This window comes from Notamacropus eugenii, chromosome 6, assembly GCF_028372415.1.
Source record: "Notamacropus eugenii isolate mMacEug1 chromosome 6, mMacEug1.pri_v2, whole genome shotgun sequence".
NCBI lineage: Eukaryota > Metazoa > Chordata > Mammalia > Diprotodontia > Macropodidae > Notamacropus > Notamacropus eugenii.
The window spans coordinates 173,495,569-173,523,238 of record NC_092877.1 but is presented as its reverse complement, the minus strand read 5'-3'; the positions used below and the strand labels follow the sequence as shown (position 1 = coordinate 173,523,238).

The 27,670-nt window shown below is 38.2% G+C and overlaps 1 protein-coding gene across 21 annotated transcripts in view; it reads left to right on the top strand.

Annotated features, from left to right (window-relative positions):
* Positions 1-27,670, top strand: part of MAP4K4 (mitogen-activated protein kinase kinase kinase kinase 4) — a 279,292-nt gene that overhangs the window by 236,046 nt on the left and 15,576 nt on the right. For 4 of the 21 annotated variants that reach the window (XM_072621603.1, XM_072621595.1, XM_072621591.1 and 1 more), the window contains 11 exons: positions 4,498-4,728; positions 5,603-5,709; positions 9,076-9,227; positions 9,738-9,835; positions 12,440-12,615; positions 13,147-13,267; positions 14,395-14,586; positions 16,877-16,994; positions 17,315-17,485; positions 22,529-22,672; positions 25,978-26,112. In XM_072621603.1, coding sequence (XP_072477704.1) covers positions 4,498-4,728; positions 5,603-5,709; positions 9,076-9,227; positions 9,738-9,835; positions 12,440-12,615; positions 13,147-13,267; positions 14,395-14,586; positions 16,877-16,994; positions 17,315-17,485; positions 22,529-22,672; positions 25,978-26,112 — 1,645 coding nt within the window. Of the gene's footprint in view, positions 1-527; positions 690-4,497; positions 4,729-5,602; positions 5,710-9,075; positions 9,228-9,737; positions 9,836-12,439; positions 12,616-13,146; positions 13,268-14,394; positions 14,587-16,876; positions 16,995-17,314; positions 17,486-22,528; positions 22,673-25,977; positions 26,113-27,670 lie in introns of all 21 variants that reach the window. The other 17 variants (XM_072621589.1, XM_072621588.1, XM_072621586.1 and 14 more) reach the window with 8 other exon arrangements.

Sequence of the window (27,670 nt, the reverse complement as noted above, 5' to 3'; positions counted from 1 at the left end):
ATGACTTTTTCAGATAGTCTTATGAGTTAATGAGCTCATCCTTGAGTATTAGATAATACAGAAGGAAGGCACTAGTCTTAGAATTGATTCAAGGAGGTAAGACATTTGCAGTGTATATTTTCTCATGGAGACGAAATCTGTAATCTCACAAAAACATGAAACTCCTTAATTCTCTGGGTCTGGTCCCCTATAACCAGTGATAGCCCTGTTGGTTTTTAGAAGACCATGAGAAAAGATAAGTTTGTTTTGCTCTTTTTTCCCTAGCAGAATATGCAAAATGATTTTCTTTGAAATGTGCTATAGTTGCAGCTGGCCATGAAAATTATTTTTGGCTGCCTTGTACTAACAAAACTCAGTAATCTTCACTTTTTTGTCTAAATGCTACTTTTTATTTTGCTGCGTTTCAGCTCTGCCTTTTCTAATAGCCAAGGACAATGAGATAGGCCTCATGAAAGGCTGAAGACTTAGAGGCCCCTATGGGTATTTAAGCTCTAGTTCACTAACAGTGAGTTATGTCTTCTGTGCAGGTGGAAGATAGATTTAGGAAAACTAACCAAGGCTCCCCTGAAGCACAGTCTAAGCAGACAGGCAAAGTTTTGGAGCCACCAGTGCCTTCAAGATCAGAGTCTTTTTCCAATGGCAACTCCGAGTCGGTACATCCTGCTCTCCAGAGACCAGTGGAACCACAGGTAGCAGCAGGAAGTATGGTTGGGTCAGGGGGACCAATCTGGTTGTCTCACCAGGCTGTAGGACTGCCTCTGTACTGCAGTAGAATGGAGAGGATTGTTTTCACTGTCACTTAGAAAGACAAGTTGAAGATGAAAAGGAGAGATATAGATGTTTGGGGATTAGAAGGGAGGGGGGAAGTTCCTTTAAAAAGAACCCTGCCAAGTGCCAGTATTTATTTAACAAATAGTTATTACATGCTTGTTGCATGTTAGGTCATCATTGTGAGGGGTGCTTATATAAGGGACATATGGAATAATTACCGTAAGCTCTTTATTGAGCTTATAGTCTAGTCTAGTTGAGGAGATGAGACTTGGATATGAATTAGTGGAATACAAAGCACAGTGTTGAAAGCTCATAGTGTTCAGTAAGATTGCTTCTGGCTGCAGAGGACTAAGAATGGCGAAGGGGAAGAGAGAAGACTTGAGCTGATCCTTGAAACAAGGACATAGAGGATTTGGATAGACAAGCTACAGGAAGATGGGGAGTTTGGGGTAGTGTTCCTAGAGTGGAGTTTTTGAAGAAGTATAATGAAAATAAGATTAGAAAACTCAGATTGTGTCTAAATCCTAGAGGCCCTTTAAGGGTAGTATTAGTTGAAATTAAGGTTTCATTTTAAGGTATGCAAGGTGCTTTATAAATACCTCCCTTACCTTGTTTGACTCTCACAGCAGCATGGTGAGGGAATTGTTACCATTTATAAATGAGAAAAACAGCTGTATGACCTTTAACCTTTTTCAGTCTTATTTTCCTCATCTGCACAATGATCAGGGTTGGACTCAGTGACCATTGTGGTCCCATTTAGCTCCATGATCCCGTAAGCATGAGAGGAATGAAGGGATTTCCCTAGGGTTACACAACCAGGCAGTGGGTCAGAGGCAGGATTTGAAGAATCTGAACTTTATTTAGTAGGTTGTCAGAGCTGTGCTTTAAGAATGTTGCTCTAGGGGCAGATGAGTGATACAGTGGATAAAGCACCAGACCTGAAGTCAGGAGGATCCAAGTTCAAATCTGGCTTCAGACATTTAATAGCTCTGTGACCCTGGGGACAAGTCACCTAACCCCAACTGCCTTCTGCACCCCCATCATCCCCCATTCCCGCCCTCCCCCCCAAAAAAAAGAATGTTGCTCTGGCACCACCATCCAGGATTGATTTGGAGATAGGAGAGTCTATATGTAGGAAGAACAGGTAGAAGCTTTTATCATCACAGTAGTCCAGGTTATAGGAAATGGGTCCTCTAATAGGGTGATGTAGTGAGAATGAAAGCAATGACAAAGATGGGTATGACAGAAAGGACACAAGTAGAAACAACCAGATTCAGGAGCTGTTTGATTGAGGGATGAGGTTCTGATGACCCTTAGATTTCAAGTTTGGGAGTTTGCCATTGATGGAAATAACAGAAGTCAAGAAAAGAGGTAGCTTGTATTACATTTTGTCATCTTTACTGTAAAGATCTAGAACAAAAGATTTCTTCCTTTATCTTCCCTTTGCTTTTGAAGCTAAAACAATGCCCACCTATTTCAGGCCTGTGACACCACTGCCTGCTTTGCAGTGCTACTACTAGATATCTGTTTGCCAATACTGCTTGTGCATTGTCTGTCCATGTTGAGTTGTGGGGAAGAGGGGAGGATGGATGCTACTAACTGATATGGAGAGCACACAACTCAGCCTTCATTGAATGAAAAAGAACTCAGTTTGTTGAAGCCCTAGAGAGCAAGCATCCTAAAAGAACCAGAAATAGTTCCCACGTCTCGAAAGGCTTGTGAGAACCTGCTTGAAGAACTGTGTAATTCTGTACATTAGGAATCCGGCAGAAGTCTCATGCAGCTTTTCAGTCTGCATTGATTAAATTCATATCCTAATCATAGCAGGGTTTTGTTTTAAAACTTCAGAGGAGCATGACAGCATTAGGTAACAGGCATCAATTTGTGGCAGTGATCCCCAGGATATCAGTGTTAAGCCCAAGGAATTGATAGTAATTGAAGGAAGCAAGCAAGCAAGCAAATGGTAGACAAAACGGCTTTTCTTTATTGGGGAGAGGGAACCCTTTTTTGACCTAGAGTAACAGCACAGGGCCAAAGCAAATCCCCTTAGCCTCACTGGTAGAATCAAAGGATAGATAGGGAAGGGGAAAGAAAATAAGAAAAGGAAAATGTCAGAAAGGGAGAGAAGAAAATATCTAGAAGAGAAAAATAGTAGTTAATGTGGTAGGGAATATACTGCTTGAGTACTAATCCTTAGAAATTTCTTCAGGTGCCACCCAGGAGCCACTGGAGCCTTTAGCTTCTCTGTACACAGTGCCAAGAATCACTTGGCCAGGGTTTCAGTGCTCTTGTGTTTCAGGGTGGGTAAAATGGAAAGTAAGGAGGATGGAAAGGTATTTCCCTAAAGTCATGAAGATTTATTAACTGTAGAAAAGAAATCTTCATTATGAGTGTCATGGTCACTTATGGAATCTGGAAAGTTAGAGCAGGCTCCCTGGCTTATAGACTGATTTTTCTTCCCATTGGAGTTGTTACTAAAAGTAGTCTATCCTGTCCCTTTTACACAAAAATAATTCTTGTCTAAAATAATACACAGGGTCAGTTACTATGCATATGAAACTTTGGAAATATTCTCATACGTAGGATTTTTTTTCATAATATTAGTTAATATTTTAATTTTGCAGTGCCTTTTCTTAAAAATAAAAAAAAATCCACACTTTTCCAGAGACTTTAAAAAAAATTCATTATATGAATCTTTTTTAAATTTTTAATTTAAAATTTAAATTTAAAATCTTTTAAAATGATAGTGTTATATTGGTAGTACCACTAACCCTTTTTGAAACACATGTAGCCTACCACCAGGCCTTTTATGCTTTATGTAAGATGATGTAATTAATTTGATTTTTCTAGCCTTCCTTTTTGTGTATTGTCTTAGCATTCCTTTATGTAATTTAACAGTAAGGGGTTAAAGTCAACTGATTGTCATATTTCTGAGTTATGTGTCATCCCATCTCCCCACCCCCCACTCCCATCCAAAAAAAATCCAGACAAACCAGCAGCAGCCCTGGTGTTAGTTAAAATGTTAAACACAAGAAGTTTTAACTTTGAAAATGGTAAACAGTACTCCATATTCCTAAAGAAGCCACATTTCTCGTGTTACAAAACTGGATTAGGGATGTTTAGGAGCCATAATTATTTGAAAAGAGAGGGGTGAAGATGAAAAGATTGGGACAGTGTTTTGAAAAGTTGGGGGTATTTTTGTGATTTTCGAATAAACTTTTCTGGGACTGTAATGTTATAAAGGCATCTGTCTTTAATTTTGTTATATATGAATGTGCTATTTTCTTTGCTAATTGTGTCTGAAATTGAATCTAGCAGGTAATGTGAAGATGGATGTATTTAGCTTTGCATGGTTGGCAGTGGTCTTTTATCTTGTGTGTTCTCTTCCTTTCTTTCCCCCTGCTTTGAGGTGTGTGCATGCACCAGATGGTCCATTAAAACTAACTCTCTAGTGTGCATGCGGGGCACAGACTTAAGTTGGAAATACCTGGTCTTGTTGCCCAGATGAGAGTCCTTGAGGACTTTTACTTAGAAATACCTTTGTACTTTCCTACATGTTGTGCCCTCTGGGTCACTTTCTTTTCTAATGATTGCCTTGCCTTGCCTCCCACCATCTCTACTTTGTGTGTCCCTTGTTGCCACCTCTTTGCTTTGGATTTGGTGTTGACTGGAAAGCCAGTTTTATGCAGAACGCATTGAATGTTTTGTGTTTTGTTTTCTTGTAAGGTACAGTGGTCCCATCTGGCATCTCTCAAGAACAATGTTTCCCCTGTCTCGCGATCCCATTCCTTCAGTGACCCTTCTCCCAAATTTGCACATCACCATCTTCGTTCTCAGGACCCATGTCCACCTTCACGCAGTGAGGTGCTAAGTCAAAGTTCTGACTCTAAGTCGGAGGTACCTGATCCCACTCAAAAGGCTTGGTCTAGATCAGACAGTGACGAGGTGCCTCCAAGGGTAAGGAGGAGAAAGACAGATGGATAAATTTTTTTAAGGGTGTGGTGACTCTTCACCAGAGCTTAATGGGGCAGTGAAACTTAATAGAAGGGTATATACTGTGGGGAGGGACTTCAGAAATACGCAGTTATGCCTAGCCAACAGCAGATGTAGCAAAAATTATTTGAGGCCAAAGCCTACAAGAAATAGACTTCCAGACCAAATGTAATTAGCTTCTACATTGGCAGATGCCTTCTGATGTCATACCAGAGCTATATAATTTATTTTACACTATTAACAAAACATTCAAGTGTTCAGGAAAAGACATCAAAGAAAAATTAATCCAAATGGTAGGATCCTTGAATCATAGGAAAATTTTGTTATTTTCCTTTCTAAAAGACATCTTTGTTTTTCTTCATAAGATTATAGAATGAATTAAACAAAGAGGGACATTTGGGTAGATTTTTTTCCCCCCTCCACTTGAAATTTGCTTCATCTGATTATTTCTTGCTTCCTGCTAGTCTCTCCCTCCTGCTGACCCATGTGTAGATCATTGTTCAGTTCCTTTGAGCGTTTTTTCCTGGTTCTCACATTATCTCAGCAAAATGCTTTGTGTGTTCCCTGCCACTGAAGCTTCATTCGAAACATCTTATTCTTTTTGAATGTCAGACACAGGGAAAATGTTTGTGTTGGCTCCATAGGTACCTTAGACTAGGTTCTCTGTCCTCCTCATTGGATGCATGGGAAACTGCAGGAAGCTTTATTAGCAGCAGGGAAAAGGGATGGTTGGGTTCGTCTTATCAGGTTGGGTAACATGATTAGAAATTATTTAAATGCATCCTTTGGTGAGGATTTTTTTTCCGACAATGTAATTATCCTTCTTTCTCTGCCTAAGGTACCCGTGAGAACAACATCCCGTTCTCCTGTTTTATCTCGCCGTGATTCTCCACTGCAAGGCAGTGGGCAGCAAAATAATCAAGCAGGTCAAAGAAACTCTACAAGGTAAGGCAAGAATAAATGTTAGGGTCAGGTATACTCTGTTCTCTTGTACAATCTCAGCGTTCTTCATGTTGCCTTTTAGATAGGACAGTGGAGAGGAATACATTATGTGTAGCAGTGTCAGTTCTAGACTTCCAGACAAATACTGTATCTGGAAAAAGAAAAGCTGCTTTAAAAATCTGTTGCTTTTCTTCTCAATAAACAGGGATAGCTAGTTCTACAGAGAATGGAGACCTCTGAAACCACTTTGTCATTTTAATAGTTATAAAGTGACTGTTAAACCATTGTTAACCTAGCATGAATGGGAGGAGGGAACTAAAGACAAAGGGTTAATATCTCCTTAGCACCAATGAATGATGCCAGATGCTCAGAAAGGAACCAAAAATCTAGGACACTGACCTCTGGAATAGTTATTCCCAATTCCATTTGCCCATCATTTTGAGTGACTACTTCTGTGTTTTGAAACTCAGTGTAGGGATGGGAATGTAGGTGCCACAAAAAATCAGCCTAGCTGGTGTTGACTAAGTCGGGAATCAGAATTCAATTCAGCAGTAATTATTCAAGCATTATGTATAATTGTACTGAAGACATTGTACTAAACTCTGGGGACACAAAGACAACACCAAAATAGCTTCTGCCCCAAAAGAGCTGACATTCTTGGAGTAGGGGGTGGGAATGAGGAGGATACACCATGGACATAATTAAATGCTGTGTATACAACATAATAGAATAATGTAAAAAGGGAGAGTACTGATAACTGGGGGAGTCAGGAAAGGCCTTGTGTAGATAGTGGGCCCTGAGGAAAGTAATTACAGTAAGATGGAAATAAGAAAGAACTACAGTCCATACATGAGGGACTTCTATATATGACAAGAGGTGAGATATGGCATATCTTATGTGAGAAAGAGCTGGCAGGCTGCTGGAACATGTACAAATGAGAAAGCTCTGAAATAAGAAAGGTAGGTAGGTGCCAGATTGTGTGTGGTAATCTTTAAATGCCAGATTAAAGATTTTGTATCTTATTCTAAAAGCAGGAGGGTGCCCCTAAAGATTTTTGAGTAATAAAATTCAAGAAATTTGTCAATAATAATTACGATGAAGATGATAGCAGCTAACATATATTTAGCAATTTACAAACACAGCTGGTACATACATTACATAATACAGATACAGACACAGCACCACCATACAGCTAAGGCAGATGGAGGTTAAGTGACTTGCCTAAGGTCACTGTCTGAGGCTCAGACTGGAGCTCTCATCTTCCTGACTGTAGTTCTGCTGTGCCATCTAGCTGCCTCAGTCAATGCCTAGTTAACTTAGTCTTGGCAAATCTGGGGCAGTATACCCACATGAGGAAATTGTGATGCTGTTATCATGGGCCTCTCTAGGATTTTGAGCAAAACCCATGAGGATTTGAATATCATTAATATAGAGACTTTTTTTCTTGAAGACAACTTATCATATTAATAGACCTTGGGAGATCAATTTGGCCTCTCAGCCTGGTAGCCCCTTAGCAATAAAATTTGAATTTTTTTGGTGAGGTTCTAAATAAAAGGATCTTCATAAAGCCCTTGTGTGGTTTCAGTAGTAGGTATTAAATTATATTAAAGTATGGGAATAGCAGAAGCAACCTGCACTGATCTATCTCTCTAGCCTAATTTCATCCTCCTTCCTTTCATATACTTTGTGTTTTAGGTAGATGTACTAATAGCTGTTCTTGATTTCATCCTGCCCTTTCTTGCCTCAGCATCTTTTGTCTTGGTGTCCCCCTAGACCTGAGACCCACTGTGTCCTTCAGAAATCTTTCTTTTCTTTTAAGGCCCACTTTACATGTCACCTCCTTAAAGTAACCTTCTGTTACTCCCCTCTGCACCCCAATTAGATGTGATCATTCCCTGCCTGATTATCTTATAAACTCACTTCATGTCTTCTATGCCCTTTTACCTTCTTGCTTATATTTACAATGATTTATACAACTTTGTCCCCTTTCTCATTTACAAATTCCGTATGGGAAGAAATTCTGTCGTATTTGAACCTGGGCCCTTAGAGACCCTAGCACTGTGCTTACTCCTGTGAAGATATGCAAAGGATCAGTGATTTCTGCAGAGAAGGGAACCCTCTCCTAGCTCACATATGTCCTATAATATAAATCCTAGGATGTTGAGGCATGTAAAGGTTAAGTGACTGATTGAGACCCAATAAGCTCAAAGTATGAGGTGCCAGATTTGGACCACTAATTCTCTCCTTGTACTGTATGCAGAATAAAAGAACTTAGTGCTGGTTGAATACATACACATTAACAAGTACAGATCTGTTAACAGGTTCCTTAGTTGAAATCCTGTTGATAACTCATTTATGAAAAATTGCAGTTTGTCACCTCGGTTAAGACCCTGTTCCTCAGTTATAGATGGAGATCAGTCAGTACATTCATGTGTTGAATATCAGAGTGTTGTAAGACTACTAATACCTGTCAGTTCTTTGATTACCATGTACACATATTTTCCTCCTTTTCACTTTTTCCCACACTCCATTCTCTAGCATGAGCTGAGGACTGCCTTGTGTTAACATTTGGTACCACCACTGTGGTTAAGCAGAATTCATGCTTGCTACAGTAACAGCCTAAAGCATCTGAGGGAGAAAGACAGATAAGGCATAGATTATAGAAGGAGGGAAGGAGAAGATAAAAATGCATGTGATGAGGATCATGGGAGAGACCCCAGATAGTCTCTCTGACCTCTTCATTTTACAGGTGAGAAACCTGGGACCCAGAGAGGTTAAAGGACTTGCCCTCCAAAGGTCATGCAAGGAATAATCATCTAAGGGAGGAATTAAGTCCATGCTCTCATATCATAGCAAGGGGTACAACGTGTATTTAAATTAAGGCTCAAAACTCTGATGTTTTTAAGATCTAGTAAGAACAAAAATCATACTGCCAGTTAAAACAGAATAATGGTCCTATTACCAACCTATTCCCTTTTGTCTCTCATGCCTGACTTGAAGAGAAAAGAAGACACTACCATCAGTAGTTGCCACAGTTAATATTAGTGTTATGGGCTACCAGTTTCTGGTCTGAATTACGTTACAGAGGAGTGTTTTGTTTTTTTATCTTCTTAAAATATAGATATTATATTATGCCATTTCCTTTCTTTCCTTGGGGGCATAGAAAGTAGCAAAGAATTTGGTGTGCTTCCTCGCTATTAAGATACACTAACAGTGTTCTAGAAGAGTGATTTAGATCAATTCCTTACCAAGAGCTAAATGCATAGTTTGATTTATGTTTACAATTGAATTCCTGCAATTTGAGCTAATGAAATTGACTTTTTTTCTGTCTCCCACCCTTTACCCCCCTGTCCTTCTCTTTCCAAATAGTAATATCGAACCCAGATTGCTATGGGAAAGGGTAGAGAAGCTGGTGCCAAGGCCTGGCAGTGGTAGCTCCTCAGGTTCAAGTAACTCAGGCTCACAGCCAGGGTCCCATCCTGGCTCTCAGAGTGGATCTGGTGAACGCTTCAGAGTGAGATGTACGACTTCTTGTCTCTACTTTTTCTATTTCTCTACTTTTCTTCTTCCTAAGAAAGATTTTCATTTCACGTTGGGGTATTTTTTTTTAATCTCGGAGTAGTATTTTACTAAATATTTCCATAATTTTCATTTTTAGTTTTAATTCACTTGGGAAAAAAATTATCAATGGAATTCCCTGTGCTATTAAGACTAGCAAGGGGTTAGTTTTAACTCTAACCGTTTTGAAACTATTACTTATAGAACATGAAAATGAAGGCAGATTATTCTGAGGAAAAAAAGCCTACATAGAGTGAGGGGGATCCTTCTGGTTGAATGTCAGTTTTTGTAGGTAAGGATAAGAAGTGGTAGTGGGGAAGGTTCGGAGAGAACCGAGATAACCTAAATAAGGCTTACCTTAGGGCTCTTGCATCTTACTTTGGGGGTGGGTGTTGTAGGGTGGAGATGATATTTTTAAATAATCATCATATGTATCTTCCCTCCTCCCCATTTCTGGGATTTGGTATTGACAGCATCATCAAAATCAGAAGGTTCGCCATCCCAGCGCCATGAAAATGCAACAAAAAAACCTGATGAGAAAAAAGAAGTCTTCAGACCTCACAAACCTGCTGTAAGAAAGTTGTATCCAAAATCCTTTTCCCATATTTCCCCCTGGTTTTGTGTGGAAAGGCTCATGAGGTACAGCTACTGCCTTTTGTTTTGAGCCTGTAAGATAGGAGGTGAAGTCCTAAGAGTGTTTCAGGGTGGGGATGAAGTGGTTTTAAGCTTCACATTTACTTGTAGTAGCTCTTCTAAGAGAGGAATTATAAAGTCATCAAGTATTTATTAAGCACTTACGATATGCTAGGCACTATGCTAAATGCAGGGATACAAAGAAAGGCAAAAATCATCCCTGCCCTCTTAGGTGCCCACAGTCTCAGGTGATGTAAGAGATGAAGGTCCTGCCCTTAAAGTCAGGAAGACTTTGGTTCCAGCTCTGCCATGAATACATACTGGCTGTGTAACCCTAATTTTTCCATAGGATTTTCTAATCATACTCCCAAAATATGCTTAATGTATTGAATTTAAATTGTATTTAAAATCAGTTAATTTCTTAGTTCTCTAGGCAACTTGTTAAAGCCTTAAAGTGCAGAGGAAGTGCCCTGGTATTTTCTCACCTATAAATTCTTGATCCCAATGAATCCATCCTATTTCCCTATCTCAGCCTGATAAAGAAACAGGAAATACTTTATGCTTCTATTATTATATTTGCTTCCTGTGCTCTGCTTGCCTTGTTATTTAAAATATACATTTTTTTTTAAATCAAATGTCTAGCATCTAGTAAAGGAATCCAGGAGTTGGGGCAAAATTAACCCTTTTAATTTATAGGGAAGTTTGGAAAAAGTTACACCTCAGTTTTTTTAAACACTGGCATCTATTTATCCAGCTCACAGATGGGGATCTGCAAGATTCTTTATTATGCCAGTGAGGATGGGGATCTGTCTTAACCTAAAGTTGTATCTCTTCCAGTGCCTACCTCTATGCTCTGAATATTGCAGGTACCTAATAAAGGTCTTTTATATTGTATTGAAAAATATGATGTTCTTTTAAAAATATACCTAATTACCAAAATTCTACCTTTAGCAAAGTGGGTTCCCATTATAACTCTCAAGGCTTTGCTACTCTACAGCTCTCACTTAATCAATGTAATCAGAGTCAGTGTGGCTGATTGATTACACACTGTGGAAATCAGATTTCTGACTGATTGGATTTCTGTTCTTTCTTCTTTCATCATGCTTCCTTACACTGTGTCCTCCCCATGTGACTCCACCATGGTGATCCTTCTGACTCAATTAAACCACAATTGTATTGAATGATTCAGGGAGAAGTGGTAAGCACTCTTTATAAAAGTTGAATGCCAAAGCAACCCCTTCCCTTGATTTTTAAATCGATTCCTTTTCTAGACTTCTGTACCATCTCCTTTTGCATTTGTAATTAATTTTCTTTCAAGCTTTAAAAGTATGTTTTAAATATTAGAAATTTCTTCCTAATTTTTCCATAGGGTTTTCTAATCACACCCCAAAAATGTGCTTTATTTATTAAACTTAAATTGTAATTATTTAATGCTATAAAGTCACATTGGGGTGGGTATACAGTATGGTTTCTTTTCTCTTCTGTTGTTTTTTTTTTCCTTATGGCAGTAGTAACTAATTTTTGGCAAGTAGCAACAGTTACTGGGTAAGCATATTGAATTCTTCAGCAAATTTGAGATGCGTATTTAGATTTATAAAAGTTATTTCATACAGATTTTAATATAATGACAAGGAAACTTCTTATCCATCCTAGAAAAAGGAAGGAGAGTTGAATTTGCAGGTCAGTTATGTAGGGTGCATTTTTTTTCTAGCTGAGAAATGGATATTCTAAATTTTATGCTAGCAGCTAGAGACTTCATTTTATATTACTTCCTTCAGGTTCTAGTTATCTACCTGGCTGATATTTAATCTAATTTGTTCAGTGGAAACAGTAAACCAAAATAAAAGCCATATCAGTGTGGCTTCAATCAATAAGAAGTCATTTTTAATCTTAAGAGGCAAATTTAAAGCTTTGGTTGGTTATCCTTTGTGCTCAAAGACCAAAATGACGTTACCACGTTGAGTAATGTGCATCTGACTGTGGCTGATCAGATCAATATGAGGTTGGGCAGCTTGGGCACAAGTAGTCCATGTGAAGACACAGTGAAGAGATCTAAACTAAATCTTTGCTCGCATACCAACTAGCTTTGTCACTATGGACAAATCACTTAGTGATCTACACCTTAGGTTCCTAGTCTCTAAAATGGGAGCAATATTACTTGTTCTACCTGCCTCATTGAATAATGATGAGACACATAAAAATTGAATAAATGTGATTCACAGGCAAATCCCTGTCCAGATGCTATTCTTGAATGAATTGTGTTGGATAAATGCCCTTAAAAAGAGTTCATGCCCACGCTGTAAAGGTGATAGACAACCCAAGTAGATATTCTGTCTAAAAACCTATAGTTTAAAACAGACTATGTTGATTTTTAAAAGTATGAAAGGCTTTTAACTTGACATGGGAGAAAATTTTCAAAATAACTTGAACCTCTAAGAGAAGTTGCCCCCAGCCTTCCTCCTCCTCTGTTTCTCTCTCTCTCCTTTGGTTTGTAATCCCTGCTCATCCTTATTTCTTCATCCTACCTCTCCCTTACCATTAGGACTTGACTGCGTTGGCCAAGGAGCTGCGTGCTGTAGAAGATGTGCGACCTCCTCACAAAGTAACAGACTATTCCTCATCCAGCGAAGAATCAGGAACGACAGATGAAGAAGATGATGATATGGAACAAGAAGGAGCCGATGAATCCACTTCTGGACCAGAGGACACCAGAGCAGTGTCAGTCTTGGGTATATTTTTGAAGAGAAGAGAGTGGCTGTGTGTGCATTCCTTGACTTGCTTTTTCTTACTTTGAACTGTAGGCACGTTTAAAAAATTGAATGGTCAACCCTCAGTTTTTCAAGATAAAAGAACTTGCAAACTTGGCAGCTCCTTAAAATAATCAAAAGTCAGTTCTCTATATGTATAAATTCTCAGCTTATTTTTTTAATGACCAGCTTGGCTGGATGGGGAAATGCCAGATTGATATAAGTAAAATTTTTAAACATAAAAATTTGATTAAAACCAAAACCAATTGCCAGATCAATTTAATCAAAGAAAAAATTTTCAATCTAAAATTTTGGTTAAAACTAAATTGTAATTTGATTCCTAACTGAGAAGCTACACATGCTTTTTTAGGGGAGAGCAAAAGCAGGGGGACTTTTTCTTCCATATCCTGATGTGATGGCTTAAGATGACAGTTTAGATGGAAATAATATGTCTCTTTGTTTTATGGAAACCTGGCTTTTAACTGCTTATTTGGTTAAACAGATCATCTCTGAATCTGAGCAACGGTGAAACTGAGTCAGTAAAAACAATGATTGTTCATGATGATGTAGAAAGTGAACCTGCCATGACCCCATCGAAAGAGGGCACCTTAATCGTCCGCCAGGTACCGTCTTCTCTTCTGACTCAACAAATGTGTAGTTTTTTTCTGTTAGTCATTAACCCACTCGCTCATTCACTCATGCTGCTGTTTCTACATTTTATCTGTTGTCCATGTTAATAAGGCACAGAGGGTAGGAGAGTGGTTTGGGGGCTCTAGATACAGGTGTGTGGTGCATGCAGGGAAAACAATAATAGTCTTCCCCCTCACATTGCTGCCCTTTGCATGTCTGTCAGTGGTTCTCATCCACGCACTTGTGCTGAGTCTCTCATAGTCTGTATGCAGAAAGTAGAAAAGATACAGGTGTTAAGAGGGTGCCCAGAATAGGAAAACAGATCTTGTTTCTGTAGTAGAGTAACACACTGGTTCTGAGGAGGACACAGCTCTGAACATCTCAGGCTACAGGGGTGAACATGTCCCTGGGACGAGCTAGATAAAAACACTGAGAAAGGTGGGTAAACACATTATAGAGTGAGCCTCAGAAAGAGTGACAGGTTGCAGATTTTAAGGGGTCATGAGGTCTCTCTTTTATGTTTCAAAATGTTAGTTCTCTCATATTTGTTGCATATTTAAATAACTTCTTCTGTGTCTGTGTGATCTCACAGACTTTCTCCTTTTGTGTTCCTTAGTTTTTATACCTGACTGTTAATGATCAATGACAAACTTATGCTTATTGCTTAAATAGTTAGAACAGGACCCCCCAATCCTATCCCCCCAAAAAAGAAGTGGTTTGAATTTTTACCTGTGGGTACATTTCAAGGTACAGCAACCTAGTGAGGAGGGAAAAGAAATGAAGGAGAGTCATTTCTTCACTTTGGGATTGGCAGACTCCTGAAAGACATAATTGTTTTGGTAACAAGGTGGCCTAGCAGGGATATCAGATTAAACACTCAGGATGTGCTGGCCGGAGGAGGTATCTTGATTTCTGTTGGCTCAACACACACCAACTCTCACCTTGGGCATCTAGTAAAGGAATCATCAGAAATGTGGGCAAAATTAGCCCTCTCATTTATAGGGAAGTTTGAAAAATTACACAGCGCTTTAAAAAACAAAAAAAGGAACTGAGAGTCATTAGGGTCATAGGCAATTGCAGCAGCACTTGAGCAAGACAAGTGTGCCTGTTTTTTCTACAGAATACAGTTGACCAAAAGCGTGCCAGCCACCATGAGAGCAATGGCTTTGCCGGTCGCATTCACCTCTTGCCAGATCTCTTACAGCAAAGCCATTCCTCCTCCACTTCCTCCACCTCCTCCTCCCCATCCTCCAGCCAGCCGACACCCACCATGTCCCCACAGACACCCCAGGACAAGCTCACTCCTAATGAGGTATGTCTCTGCACCACAGCTGGCTGCTTTCATAGGGTTAGATCAAATATTACCTAGTGGCTAGTTTGCAAAAGAAGTCTTGCCAAGTCCCCTCCTCCCCACCCCCCACCCTCATCCCCTTCCCCATCCTGCTTTATTCTGTCACCTTCCCCTTCTCCTCAACCCAAGTAACATGTTTCAGATCTGCATACAAACCCCTTAACCCTAGCTCAGTTCCTCCCTACCCCACAAAAAACAAAAAACTTGCCAGTTCACTATTTTTACTTCTCTGTAGTTAGTTTAGTTGCATGGCTTTCTTTATATTCAGTTAAAGAAATCTAAACTAAACTAGTTGCTAGACCCATTTTATATTTGAAATGCTTGGGGGCAGAAGTATTTTTTGATCATTTGAGGAATCTGCCCTCTTCATTTTATAATAAATGAATGAACTATGATGAAACTTGGTAGAACTGCCTTACCTAGGTAGCTATAGACATTACACCAGGGGATCTTTCAAAGCAGGCTGCCTCTTTCTGAGGCTAGCCTTATTATAAAGGGGTTTTGTTCTTGGAATTCACGACTGCTTAGAGTTTGACATCTAGATTGACTTCCCAGGAGAGCCTAGAGCAGTGGTCTTCAAGTAGTTTCTTTCTTTTCTTTTTTTTTTTTCTGCTATAATGTGGAGGTTCCATTTGCTGTAAGGGCTTGAGTGTAGTGCTCTGTCTGGGTGCTCATTGGAATAAATCTGTGGTTTTTTCAATGGGGAAGAAGGTGTTATGTGGTTATAGTGCAGTTTCATTTCTAAGTTGGGGGGGACTTACAAATAACATTTCCACAACCACCCAGTGTCTAAGCAAGTTTTTTTAGATTTCTTTGTATGGATTGGTAAAGATGTGAATGAAGTTGATTGGCCAGCTTTGGAAAAACAAAATCAGTTTAATATCCCATTTTCCCTTGCATGGAGCTACAATGTTTGGAAAGTGAGCTAGATAGGAGCATAAGCCTTAATCACATCAGGTAAATAAGTAAATGACCATTTCCAGTGATGTACAATCAATGGCAGGAAGTCAGATGTTCTACCTGGCTGTATTGTGAGCATCCAATTAGAAGTCTTTGGTCAGTTCCACCTAAAGAGACTCTGGCAGTTGTAGGTGATGGGCATGCTAACAGTAGTAAAATATGTTAGTGGATCCAGTGGGAGTATGGTAGACACAGATGGTCTACGGACTATAGCGCAGTAGTGATGTGACACTCAAATCCCTGGATTTGAAATGGTATAAGGCAATTTGAACAAACACTTTTCTTTGTTCTACAGTGGCACCTCACCTACACTCACATTTCTCCTTACATACATACATATATATATATGTATGTATGTATGTATGTATGTATTTTAAACTTTGTACCATTTTGCTCTAATGTGTGATGTTATCACTATAACCTTTAACTCACTAAACTGGCAAGTTTATTTTTTTTTTCTGTTTGTTCTGTTTTTAATTGTCATTCCATTTCCACTTAACAATTTGTTTCACTATTCTCTTTGTTTTTTTTATGTATTAAGTTACACTATTTAAACACCAATGATTTTTTTTAATTAAAAAAAAATCACCCTGGTGGTCCTTATTTCACCATTTGCACTTTTCACATTAACAAGCCCTTGTTTAATATACAGGTCTGATAGTTTTATTCATGTAATAATGTTGAATTAGCCTGCTGCAGTTTTCTGGCAAGAGATTCAGTTTAAAATAAAAGAATGTATAGTACAAAACGTATACAAGTGAATGCTGGAATTTCTTAAGTCCAAGGAGGAGCAGAAGCCATATCCTAGACAGATTTGATTTTGTTGTTCAGAAAACTGAATTCATTATTTAGTGAATTAAGTTCATTTTCAGAGACATGAGCATCTTTTGGACAGTTTCAATTAGAAATCTTTAACCCCACCCACCCCCAAAGACCTAAGAGAATGAAGTACCTTCTGGTAGTGCTAGCTAGTAACAGCATCTTAAGTGAATTATTCCTATATCTTGGAAAAGAAGGATGGTCCTTCAGATCATTCCTGGCAAAATCATCCATTTCTCCAGCACTCCCTTTGAGATCTGCGCTAAGATGGAGACTATGGCAGTGAAAGGGTTGCGTGTAGAGTGTGCATGTAGTGTCGTTTCCTTGGCACTTTTTTGGGAGATTCTGGAAGAAGGGGTAGGGGCTTTGGACTGTTGAAACAGCGCAGTTCAAGAGTGCTTTGAAAAATGTTGATTGCTGTCATTCTTGTTGATTGTCATTTATATTAATAAAGTTGAAATTTACATTGCAGACTCAGTCCGCTAGTAACACACTCCAGAAACACAAATCTTCCTCCTCCTTTACACCTTTTATAGACCCCAGATTACTACAGATTTCTCCATCTAGTGGGACAACAGTGACTTCCGTGGGTAAGTAAAAGCGACGAGAAAGCCACTGAAAAGTAGGATTTGGGTGCCTCCTTGAACTTAGCTGAGTCCTGACGTGGGGATTGCTGATGAGGGTCAGCAGTTTGGATGCAAAGAATGTTCTCATCATGCTTGCATTATTTGATTTGCAGTGACCTGCATAGTTTTATTTCCTTTTTCCATTTGCATTCCTTACAGAATGAGACATTTCTTTCCTTAATGAAGTATCTGCTATTTACATATGAATGTCTTTCTTAAAATAAGGTAGAGAAATTTTGAACTCTTTTTAGAGGTTAATTTTAAATGTACTTACTCTGTTTCAGTGGGATTTTCTAGTGAAGCAATGAGATGTGAAGCAATAAGGCAAGATCCCACCCGAAAGGGATCGGTTGTTAATGTGAACCCAACAAATACTCGACCGCAGAGTGATACCCCCGAGATTCGTAAATACAAGAAGAGGTTTAATTCTGAAATCTTATGTGCTGCCTTATGGGGTAGGTGATCTTGTGTTCCCTTCACTTTGTTTCTGTCTCTTCCTCTGTCTTGATGCACAGCTCCCTGTGATGGACTTTTATTTAGGGATACCCGTAAGGGTTCGAATTTTATAGCCATCCAGTCCTAATAAGGGTCAGAGGTGATTTACTTGCCTTATATCCCTCCCAATTAGGTACAGGATCACTTTCCCATGGGACATGTCTGTTGGGTCTATGTAGACCCATTTTGATGAATGTCACCACATCTATGAACAGAGGTTTTGTGTGTCTAATTGTTTATCTGTGGGGTTTTTTTTTTTTGTATTTGTATTTTTGTATTTCCTTTTTGTATTTTTTTTTTAATTTTGTATTTCCTTTGGGAAGTATGGATAATAACTTTTCTCAGTAGTTTATATTATAAAAAACATTATGTATTTTATGTTTTTTCTGTATTCTATATATATTTTATACATCTTATCAAATTTCATCTTTGCAACTACCTTTTGAGTGGGGTAGGGTGTGTATTATTATCCTCTGTTAACAGATAAAGAATCTGAAGCTCAAGAGTTTAAGTAACTTATCCTGGGTTCAGAAAGCTAGTAAATAGTAGATCTGGGCTATAACCACAGTCTTCTAACACTCTTGCTGCTACAACATTGAGAAATGTTGGTTTTGAAGCTAATACTCCACCCAGTCAGTCAGCAGTTAGAGAAATGGGACTATATTTGAGGGCATTCAGGACTGAATTTGCAGATGTGTTTCATCCATACATTAAGTATTAAAGTCTGGAAAAGAGATGAACTTTCCCAGGGAAAGAGCCTCAGGGAAGAGAAGAGAATTGGGCCCTGAGCTTTCAGGATTACTTTTAGTTTGAGGAAGGGAAGGAGGAATGATTGAAGAAAAATTATAAGAGCTATAGTTGTTGCATTGTCAGAGACATCAAGTCGGGAGAGAGTTTTAAGGAAGGCTTGGGATCCATAAGCGTGATTGTTTCACGGAGGTAAACCAGTCGTTCAGAAAGCATTTATTAAGTTTTCTGTTGTCGTTCAGCTGTTGGCAGTGATGCCGAACTCTTCATGACCCCATTTGGGATTTTCTTGGCAGAGATACTGGAGTAGTTTGCCATTTCCTTCTCCAGCTCATTTTACAGATGAGGAAACTGAGGCAAACAGGGATAAGTGACTTGCCCAGGGTCGCACAGCTAGCTAGTACATCTCTGAGGCCAGATTTAAGTCAGGAATTGTCTTTCTGACTCCATAATAATAGCTGTTATGTGCTAAGTACTGTACATATATCTTCTTCAATCCTGAAAGCAATCCTAGGAGGGAGGTGTTGTTATTCCCCAGAGAATGTGCCATGCATCTGAGACACAAAGCAAGGCAAAAACCATCCCTGTCCTTAGTGAGCTTATTCTAATGGGAGAGACGACATAAATAAACATGTAAATAGGTACATTTGATACATGTACAGAGTAGATAGGAAGGAGATGGGTGGATGATATGGTTAGTCCTTGCCTTTGGCAGCGTGGAGGGTGAATTGCAGTGGACAGATTGGAGGCGGCAGGATTCATTAGAAGACAGTTGCCACATTTCAGGTGATGAAGGTCTGTGCTAGGCTGTTGGCTATGTGAACAATGTCCTAAAGTTAGGAGCAGCAGGATGTAGTAGCTTTCTTTAATAAGTAAGGTGAATGGGAGAGAAGAATCAAGGATTCCTTAGGTTCTGAAGTCTCGAGAAGTTGGGCTGAAGAGCCCTTTTCAGTCCCTGGTAACCTTTGAAAGCATAGTTTCAATAGATCAGGCTGAGATAACAAGTGAGGAGATGAAAGCAGTTTGATTTATACTAAAATTCCCTCTCTGACACCCTGCTGTTTCTCCACTTTGTCAATGAAAGAAAAAGAAACTTATAGAATGGTAACTAGGGAAAAGATTGGGAGTTATGAAGAGCTTTTCTTTTATTCCTAATTATAGATATGAGTGCTAAACATTTCAAAGAATTATAGAAGTTGAAAAAGGGCAAAATATTCATTGGTAGCCAGTGTCTGTCACTTTACTTTGGAATATTACTCTTCAGTCCAGCACATTTAATTTAAAACTGCTGACTAGTTCAAGAAGGAAGGAATTAAGTGACTGCTACATTACATACTGTACAAAAGACTTTACAGTTACCGTGTCATTTTATTCTCAATAATCCCTAGGAAGCAGTGGCTATTTTGATTTCTATTTTACAGTCGAGGAAAAGGAAGCAGACAAAAGTTAAGTGAATTGTTCCAAGGTCACAAATGTAATGAGTGTCTGAGGCTGGATGTCAACCTAGATCTTCCTGAGTACAGGCCCATCACTCTATCCACTGTATCATCCAGCTGCCTTGTAAAAGATCTGTTTTTCTCTGTCTTGTATAATATCTTTCTCTTTTGTTTTGTACTCGAAGCATTTCATTCAGTTAGTTTACTGTGGGGTTGTTGGGTTTTTTTTTAATTCTTAAACAGGGCAAAGGTTTTTGAAGAGTTATTCTGGTATACCCTCTTCTCAAAGGCTTATCTCTCAGTTCTCTAGAAGTACTCCCAAATAATAGGCCCAGGACCTCTTGAGTCTAGGACATTGATTCTGCATTATTATATAATGGGAAAATTACTGCTAATCTTAAATTTGGTTATTTTGGGGAACCAACAGAACCATTTTGATTCCTGATTTAGTGTTTTTTAGTTAGTGTCAATTAACACTTACTAAACACCAGGTGTGTGTCGGGAACTCAACTCTGAAACTCATACTTCCTCAGCACCCTTTGTCCCTGGGGCTTGTCCCTCCCTCTCTCTGACTAGAGACACAGAAGTTGGATATTGCAGAACTCCCCACCAGAACTTCCACTATTTAAGTAGAACACTAAGAGAATTCACCTGATCATTTCCACATCTGGCTAATCTCTTTGATTTTGCAAGATGAATTCGACTCTGTAATTCCTAGCTCCTTGGATCACTTCGCACCCCAGCGGCAGCCCCTCCTTACCCCCCTCACCACACTTGCTTTTTGGCTTCTTCTTATGTTGTCTTCTCTCATTAGACTGTGGCCTCATTGAGAGCAGGGGCTATCTTTTGTCTTTCTTTGTATCCTTACCATTTAGCACACTCACTAGCTATGTGCTTCTGGGAAAGCTGCTTAACCTCTTATTGTCTGTTTCCTCAACAGTAAAGAAGGGATAATAATAGTTCCTAACTCCTCAGGTGGTGAGGATCATCAGAGTTGAGTTCATCCCAGTGGACATTTTCAAATCATTTCATTTTATTTTAGAATAAAAGTGCATGGGAGAATGATTCAGGAAACAAATCCTTCCGCATCCTTTCTCCCCTCAAACACTGCTTCATATGCAGTCTCTGAGCACCTTAAGAAGCATTTCACTGGACATATACCATGTGCTAGGGCTAGGTGAGGTGAGAGATTCTGAATATTATAATCCTGACTTCCAGAATTTCCAGACTACTTAAGAAAGGAACATATACACGCATAAAACGCTTTTTAAAATAAGAAAAAAAATCATAAATACTCAACGTGTGGCACAGATTATTAAACATCCCTTACATTGTAAAGCAACCCTGGATAGATGGTTGTGTTCATGCAAGGTAATAAGGGAGGAAAATAATAATAACCACAAGAAGTAGCTAACATTTATGGAGCAGTGTCAGGTAGGGCCCTGAGTAAATGCTTCACAACTATTGTCTAATTTGATCCTCACCACCTGAGGAGTTAGGAACTATTATTATCCCTTCTTTACTGTTGAGGAAACTGAGACAATTAGAGGTTAAGCAGCTTTCCCAGAAGCACATAGCTAGTAAGTGTCCATGGCCATATTTGAACTTCTATCCACCGTACCACCTGGCAGCCCATTAAAACATAGGTTGACACATATTTTGTTGTTGCCGAGTTATTTTTCAGTTGTATCCAGCTTTTCGAGATCTATTTTGAGGTTTTCTTGACAAAAATGCCAGAGTAGTTTGCCATTTCCTTCTCCAGCTCATTTTATAGATGAGGAAACTGAGGGAAACAGGATTAAGTGACTTGCCAAGGGTCAGGCAGTTAGTAAATGTCTGAGGCCAGATTTGAACTCAGGAAGATGAATCTTTCTTCCTCAAAGCCTGGCATTCTATCTACAGCACCACCTAGCTGCTTCATATTAGAGGGTCTTGAATGCCAGACTAATTCATTCCTATAGGCAATAAAGAATCTTGGAAAGGATGTGACATGATGGAAAGTGTTTCAGGAAGATTAATCTGGTGGTTTTGTAGGGTAAATGAGAGTGGGGAGAGAGAGAAAAGGTTGGTTAAAAGTCCAGTTGACAGCTTGGACTGTTGCAGTAATTCAGAGGTGAGGCAATAAGAGTCTGAATTTAGGGTGGAAGCAACAGAAATAGAAAGAAAAGACATGTGAGAGATTTCAAAGGATTAATCAGTCTTGTCTCTACTGCCAGGCAGATCTTCCTAAAATATTTGATTTTGTAAGAACTGTTAAAAAAAATTGAAGGTTGATGACCAAAGGAGAGAGTAAAATAGGACATTGTTTAAAGGAAGCAGAGGTAAGAAATGGAGGGATTTCGTTTGTTTATTTATTTGTTTTAAGGTTTGAGAATCCTGTGCAGATGTGTACAGGAGAACATGTAAAATGGAGATCCGAGAATATCAGGAGGTTATTAGAAATTCCGTCTTTTATATTTCACGAGAAAATTTACCAACACTTTCTTGTTCCTAGCTTGTTTGTGGTATTAATATTTTTTAAAACCCGAATCAGTTGATGTAGACATGTTCTTGGTTTCCAAATGAGTAAGCTTTTCCTCTCCATGCTTTTCATATTCACATCCTTCCTGTCCTATAAAATAAACAGAAAAACCTCGAGACTTTATGATGAAGACAGTCATTCTGGGGATACGTAAGTAAATGAAGATTAATTATCTTTTTTCTTTTAGCAGTTATTTGTCCTTTTGAAGTGAATACCAGTTAAGTGGTGTTAAAGATTTTATTTGACCAGAACCAGAGAACATGTTATGCTAAGTCCAGCTTTTTGTTTCCTTTAAACAGGAGTGAATTTGCTAGTGGGTACAGAGAGTGGCCTGATGTTGCTAGACAGAAGTGGCCAAGGAAAGGTGTATCCTCTTATCAACCGGAGGCGGTTCCAGCAGATGGATGTTCTTGAAGGCTTGAATGTCTTGGTGACAATATCTGGTAAAGTGTCTTCTGTATCATTTATTTATCATGGTTCTTTCTGTAGCACAAATGCATGAAATTCTTAAATACTGGGGGAAAAATTACATTTTTTTATAAAACATTTCTTTATGTCTGTGTAAAAATCTGAGAAAATATACACCAATTAAAAAAAGATATATTAAAATTTAGGCATGTTTTCTTTTGTTGCATATCTCCAAAGTATGGATCTTAGGAGTTTTGTTTTCCAGTTCACACACACAAAAAGATAACATTTCATTTTTCTGGGACTTTACTTTGAGAAGGGAAATGTGTTAGGTTCTCATTTTTGGTAAAGTACTCTTTACATACAGTTATTACAGGCTCAGTTTTCTGCTTTCCCAGCCACAATTAGATTTTTTTGTTGATTTTTTAAAGTAGATAACAAAGGGTGCAAAAAGGGTGTCATTGCAGATAGAGGCTGGCACAGTTATATCAGCAAGTAGCAGCTGACATCCCAGCAGCAAGAAAGGAGAAACTATAAAAAGCCTCTATGATAACTCTAAAAATGTAGTCTGGATCTGTTTAGAAAAATAGAAAGATCTGTAGAGTCCATCTGTCATAGGGAGTAACAGCCCTACTCATCAAGGCAGCCTCTGATGTCATTGTTGTATTTTGATGCAGTAAAATAATTGATCATATTTGTGGCATTTAGTCATCAAGAAAGGATTGTTTTGTTCAGCATATTCAATTTGCAGGAGTATGTAAATTAATAATAGTAACAAAATTTTTATCTTCAAAAATGATTAACATTTTGGTCATTAAATTTGTAAGTTTCTTTGAAAAATCTACTAGCCTCATTCCTGACATGCCATAGTTGAATATATCTGTAACACAGCTTATAGTTCAGCATAATGGGGAAAACTATTCAAGTATATAAATGTTAAATTTCTTATGTGGTTTTAACCTAGTTACTGTGACTACTTGAAGAGTAGTCTCTAGAACCATTCTTTTTTTATATGAGGAAAATCCCAACTAAAGCTGTCAACATGTACTAGATTATTTAAAGATAGATCAAACCTAAAGCATGTAAGGTGTTTATATTTTGTACAGTTTAAACAGATATATTTATGACTGCCTGAACATTCCATTAGGTTTTATATACCTAGAAATTCTGCTTTTCAATGAAAAAACGATCTGCTTTGTCTGATAAAATCCCAAAGTAGGTGAAAGTATATCATAAGTCAGCTACTTCACCAGAACAGTATTCTTGTAATTCGGTAGTTAAAGTTTCCTTAAGAAGTTACCATTAAAAAACATTTAAGCATTTTAAAAATTGTTCCATACATAATGAAATCCATATTTTACACATGCATACATTATATATATGCACCCTATTTGTATATACAATTTCATTTGCTAATATTTATATATATACACCTATATGTATGGGTATATATACATATGTACACAGGCACACACATGCATACATATAAAAACATCCATATTTAATTATTAGAGTCAAGAACATCAGGTCTTTGAACTCTTGATAGGGTAACATGGAGTTTTCGGTCACTTAAAAATCTTGCCCCCTTTAAATTTGTTTTTAGTTTCTCTTAAGAAATTACTATAGTACTTATTGCTTATGCTTTTAAATTTGACCTAGAGTCCATTCACCTTATGCTAAAAATGTTTAAGATGTGAGATCCTAATAAATCTAAGCAGTTAATCTGTTACTGTGTGTGTAAACTGAAATTCACACAGATGGCTACAAAATAATTTGTGGACCATGGACATTTAGCTAAGAGACACCTCTTCAGTGAGAAGGCAGATTTATACTTTTGGCCTAGAAAGAATTGGTTTTGACAGTGTTTGAAAGGGCCCTTGACGCTGTTTTCTCGTAGTCCTAAAGTTTTCTAGAAACAGTCAGTTGTCCAAGAAATTAAAAATCTCTCTTCAGAAACATGTAATGAAGTCTTTTTATTAGGGGGAAAAATGAGTACCTTTAATGCCCATTGGACTTTTTTTAAAGGGATTTTTTTATTTTTTTAGAATATGACATTCTAAGTTTTTTTTTCAAATACATAAAAGCTACCATCCTACCTTAATGTACAGTTTCTAAATTAAATAAATTAAATTCTGAAATAAAGTTAACAGAAGCATGGAAACTACTGTTTAAATCACTTGATCATTCAGTTGAATCTACATGGTTAACCAGTTTAAATAAAAGAGCACAATTATGTTCTCATGCTCTGTTTTGTGTAGAAGTCTAATCACTCCTATTAAAAGCAAGAACCAAGTCTCTTGACTTATTTTATCTCTTACCATGTATGCTTAGAACAGTGTGTGCCCCTGGCATATATTTGTTAATTATTTGTAAAATGGATGAATGAACTGAACAATGAGAAACTAAAAACAGATTTAGTCTTCAACTTACGCAGCATTATAGCTTAGCATTTATCATATGCCTCCAAAGCCTAATTCAATATGCCTGCATTGTAGGCTGGTTTTTTATTGTGGTTTAGTTGTGCATCCAGGCCCTCCTTCCCTTTGAGGAAATAGTTTCATCCCTTTACCCTCTCTTCTGATAGAATAATTCATTTCCAAGTTGGTATTTATAAAAAGCAGCCATATTGTTAAATTTTGGTCTCATATGAAGATACAGCTTATCTTTCTTTCTGTAGATTCTATAGACAGATGGTCACATATATGTCACATTTGAATAAGGCAGAAATTAACATCATGCTTTTTTTAAAAAAGCTTAAAAATCTACTTATCATCCGAACTTTATAGGTGAGCAATTTGACCCTGAGACAGGTGAGAAGACTTACCCCAAACCACACAGCTAACATTTATTGGCACTTTATTTTTTTGAACTGTTTATGGTTTATTGGTGTCCCATATGTATGTGTCACTCCTGAGTATTTTCTGTTTTAAAGTATTGCTTGAAAACTTCTCTACAAACATCATGTTATGTTTATTAATTTTGGAGGGTGTTCAGAGTTCAGTCTGAACTTTGGGTTCAAGTGAAGACATGTACATTGTCTTACAGATATTTTTTTTAGATTCATTTAGGGGAAATAACACTAGCAAGCATTGCTCAGCACTGAAGCACTTTGTAGGTGAGACAACTATCAGAAAGTGTTAGTGTTTTTCTCAAAGGTTAAACAGTACTCTTCTCAAGGACCTGTAATAAGAATGGAGCAGTAGTTTCCTGTGTGCCTCAGCACACTGTAAGACAGTGTGAATATTCAATCTTCATTCTAAGATTTCTTCTTTTAATTTACCTATTACTGACAGAATTTGATGATGACTGATTTTTTTTTTGTTTGAATTTTTTTTGCCAGGTAAGAAAAATAAATTACGAGTCTACTACTTGTCTTGGCTAAGGAATAAAATACTTCATAATGATCCAGAAGTGGAGAAGAAACAGGGATGGACAACTGTAGGTGATCTAGAAGGGTGTGTGCACTATAAAGTTGGTAAGTTCCAGGAGGCATTTGCCCCTCCCTCTCCCGCCCCCTTCTTTCCATATTTTCTACAGTTTTCACTACTGCCATTTGATAGTGGTTTCTTCTAAACTCTACTACATTTTCCCAGAAAATGTATATTTGTCGTAGAGTAATTCAGTCTGCATTTCTGGGTTTGTAGCATGAACTCAGGTTCAGAGTGTCAGGGATATTTTAGTTTGTTGGGGCCAGACTGTGGCCATAATAAAATTTTAATTGTTAATGAATGTAATCCATACCCAAAGTACTCCTGGTTCTTTCTCTTGGATTCAGTCTTTCTTCTCTGCTTCCCAAACATCAATTTTAACACCTTGCATCAGGACTGTTAGAGCAGCTTTCAGTCTGTGAGCTTCTCTGAATCTACCTTGCATTCAAATGTCCTTCCCCTTCGTACCAATCTATATCTTGGTCCTCTTTCAAGATTTTATTTAAAGTAACTTCTTCCTGGAAGCTTTCCTTAATTTAACCTAACTCTGTTTAAGAAAAAATAAGTCATACATGTACTCTTGTATGCATGTGCATATGTGTATGGGATTGTTTCTTTTTTTTTTTCCCCAGCTAGACCATGGGTAAGGAACCTTCAGGCTTGAGACATGTGGCCCTCTAGGTCCTCAGGTATAGCTCTTCGGCTGAATCCATCTTCACAGAACAAATCCACTTCATAAAAGAATTTGTTGTATAAAACTTAACTCAGTCAAAAGGCCATATCCAAAGATCTAGAAAACCATGTGTGGCTTTCAACAACTAGTAACTGCCCAGTAAAGTCTTAGACTGAGAATCTGCATGACTTGCCCAGTGCCCCACAGCCACATGTCTCAGGAAAAATTTAAACCCAAGGCTTGTGGCTTGAAGACCTGCTTTCTGTCCAGTATGAAACATCTCACATTTGGTAGTAGTAGTCATAAAAGAATAGAAGGAGACGGCGAGGCAAATGAGGGGTAGAAACTGTGTTAAAGTTAGCAGAACATTTATTATCTCTTTTGAACTTCTTTAATCCTGTGAAGTGGTATTATCCACATTTTGCAAATGAGGAAACTGAGGCTGCAAGGAATTAATTGATTTATCCAGGGTCATATAACCAATTAATGGCACAACTGAGCTTAAAACTCATGTCTGCTGGCTCTTAGCCCATTTATGTTTTGCCTGTACCTTATAGCTGCCCCAATCTTTAACTCCCATTGTGTTTTACACAGTGTCATGTTTAGACTCTATTAATTTATTATTGAATGTTCCTATGGGACTTTAAATTATGCAAAAGCAGGCACACTTATCTTAGCTAAATATCTCATCTTGCCTAGTATGTAGTTTTTCAGTGGTATCCAGCTCCTCATGGCCCTACTTAGGCTTTTCTTGGCAGATACTGGAATGATTTGCCATTTCCTTCTCCAGCTCATTTACACATGAAGAAACTGAGGCAAATCGGATTAAATGCCTTGCCCAGCGTCACACAGCTAGCAGTTGTCTTGAGGTCAGATTTGAACTTTTCCTGACCTCAAGTCCAGCACTCCATGCACCATGGTGCCACCTTGCT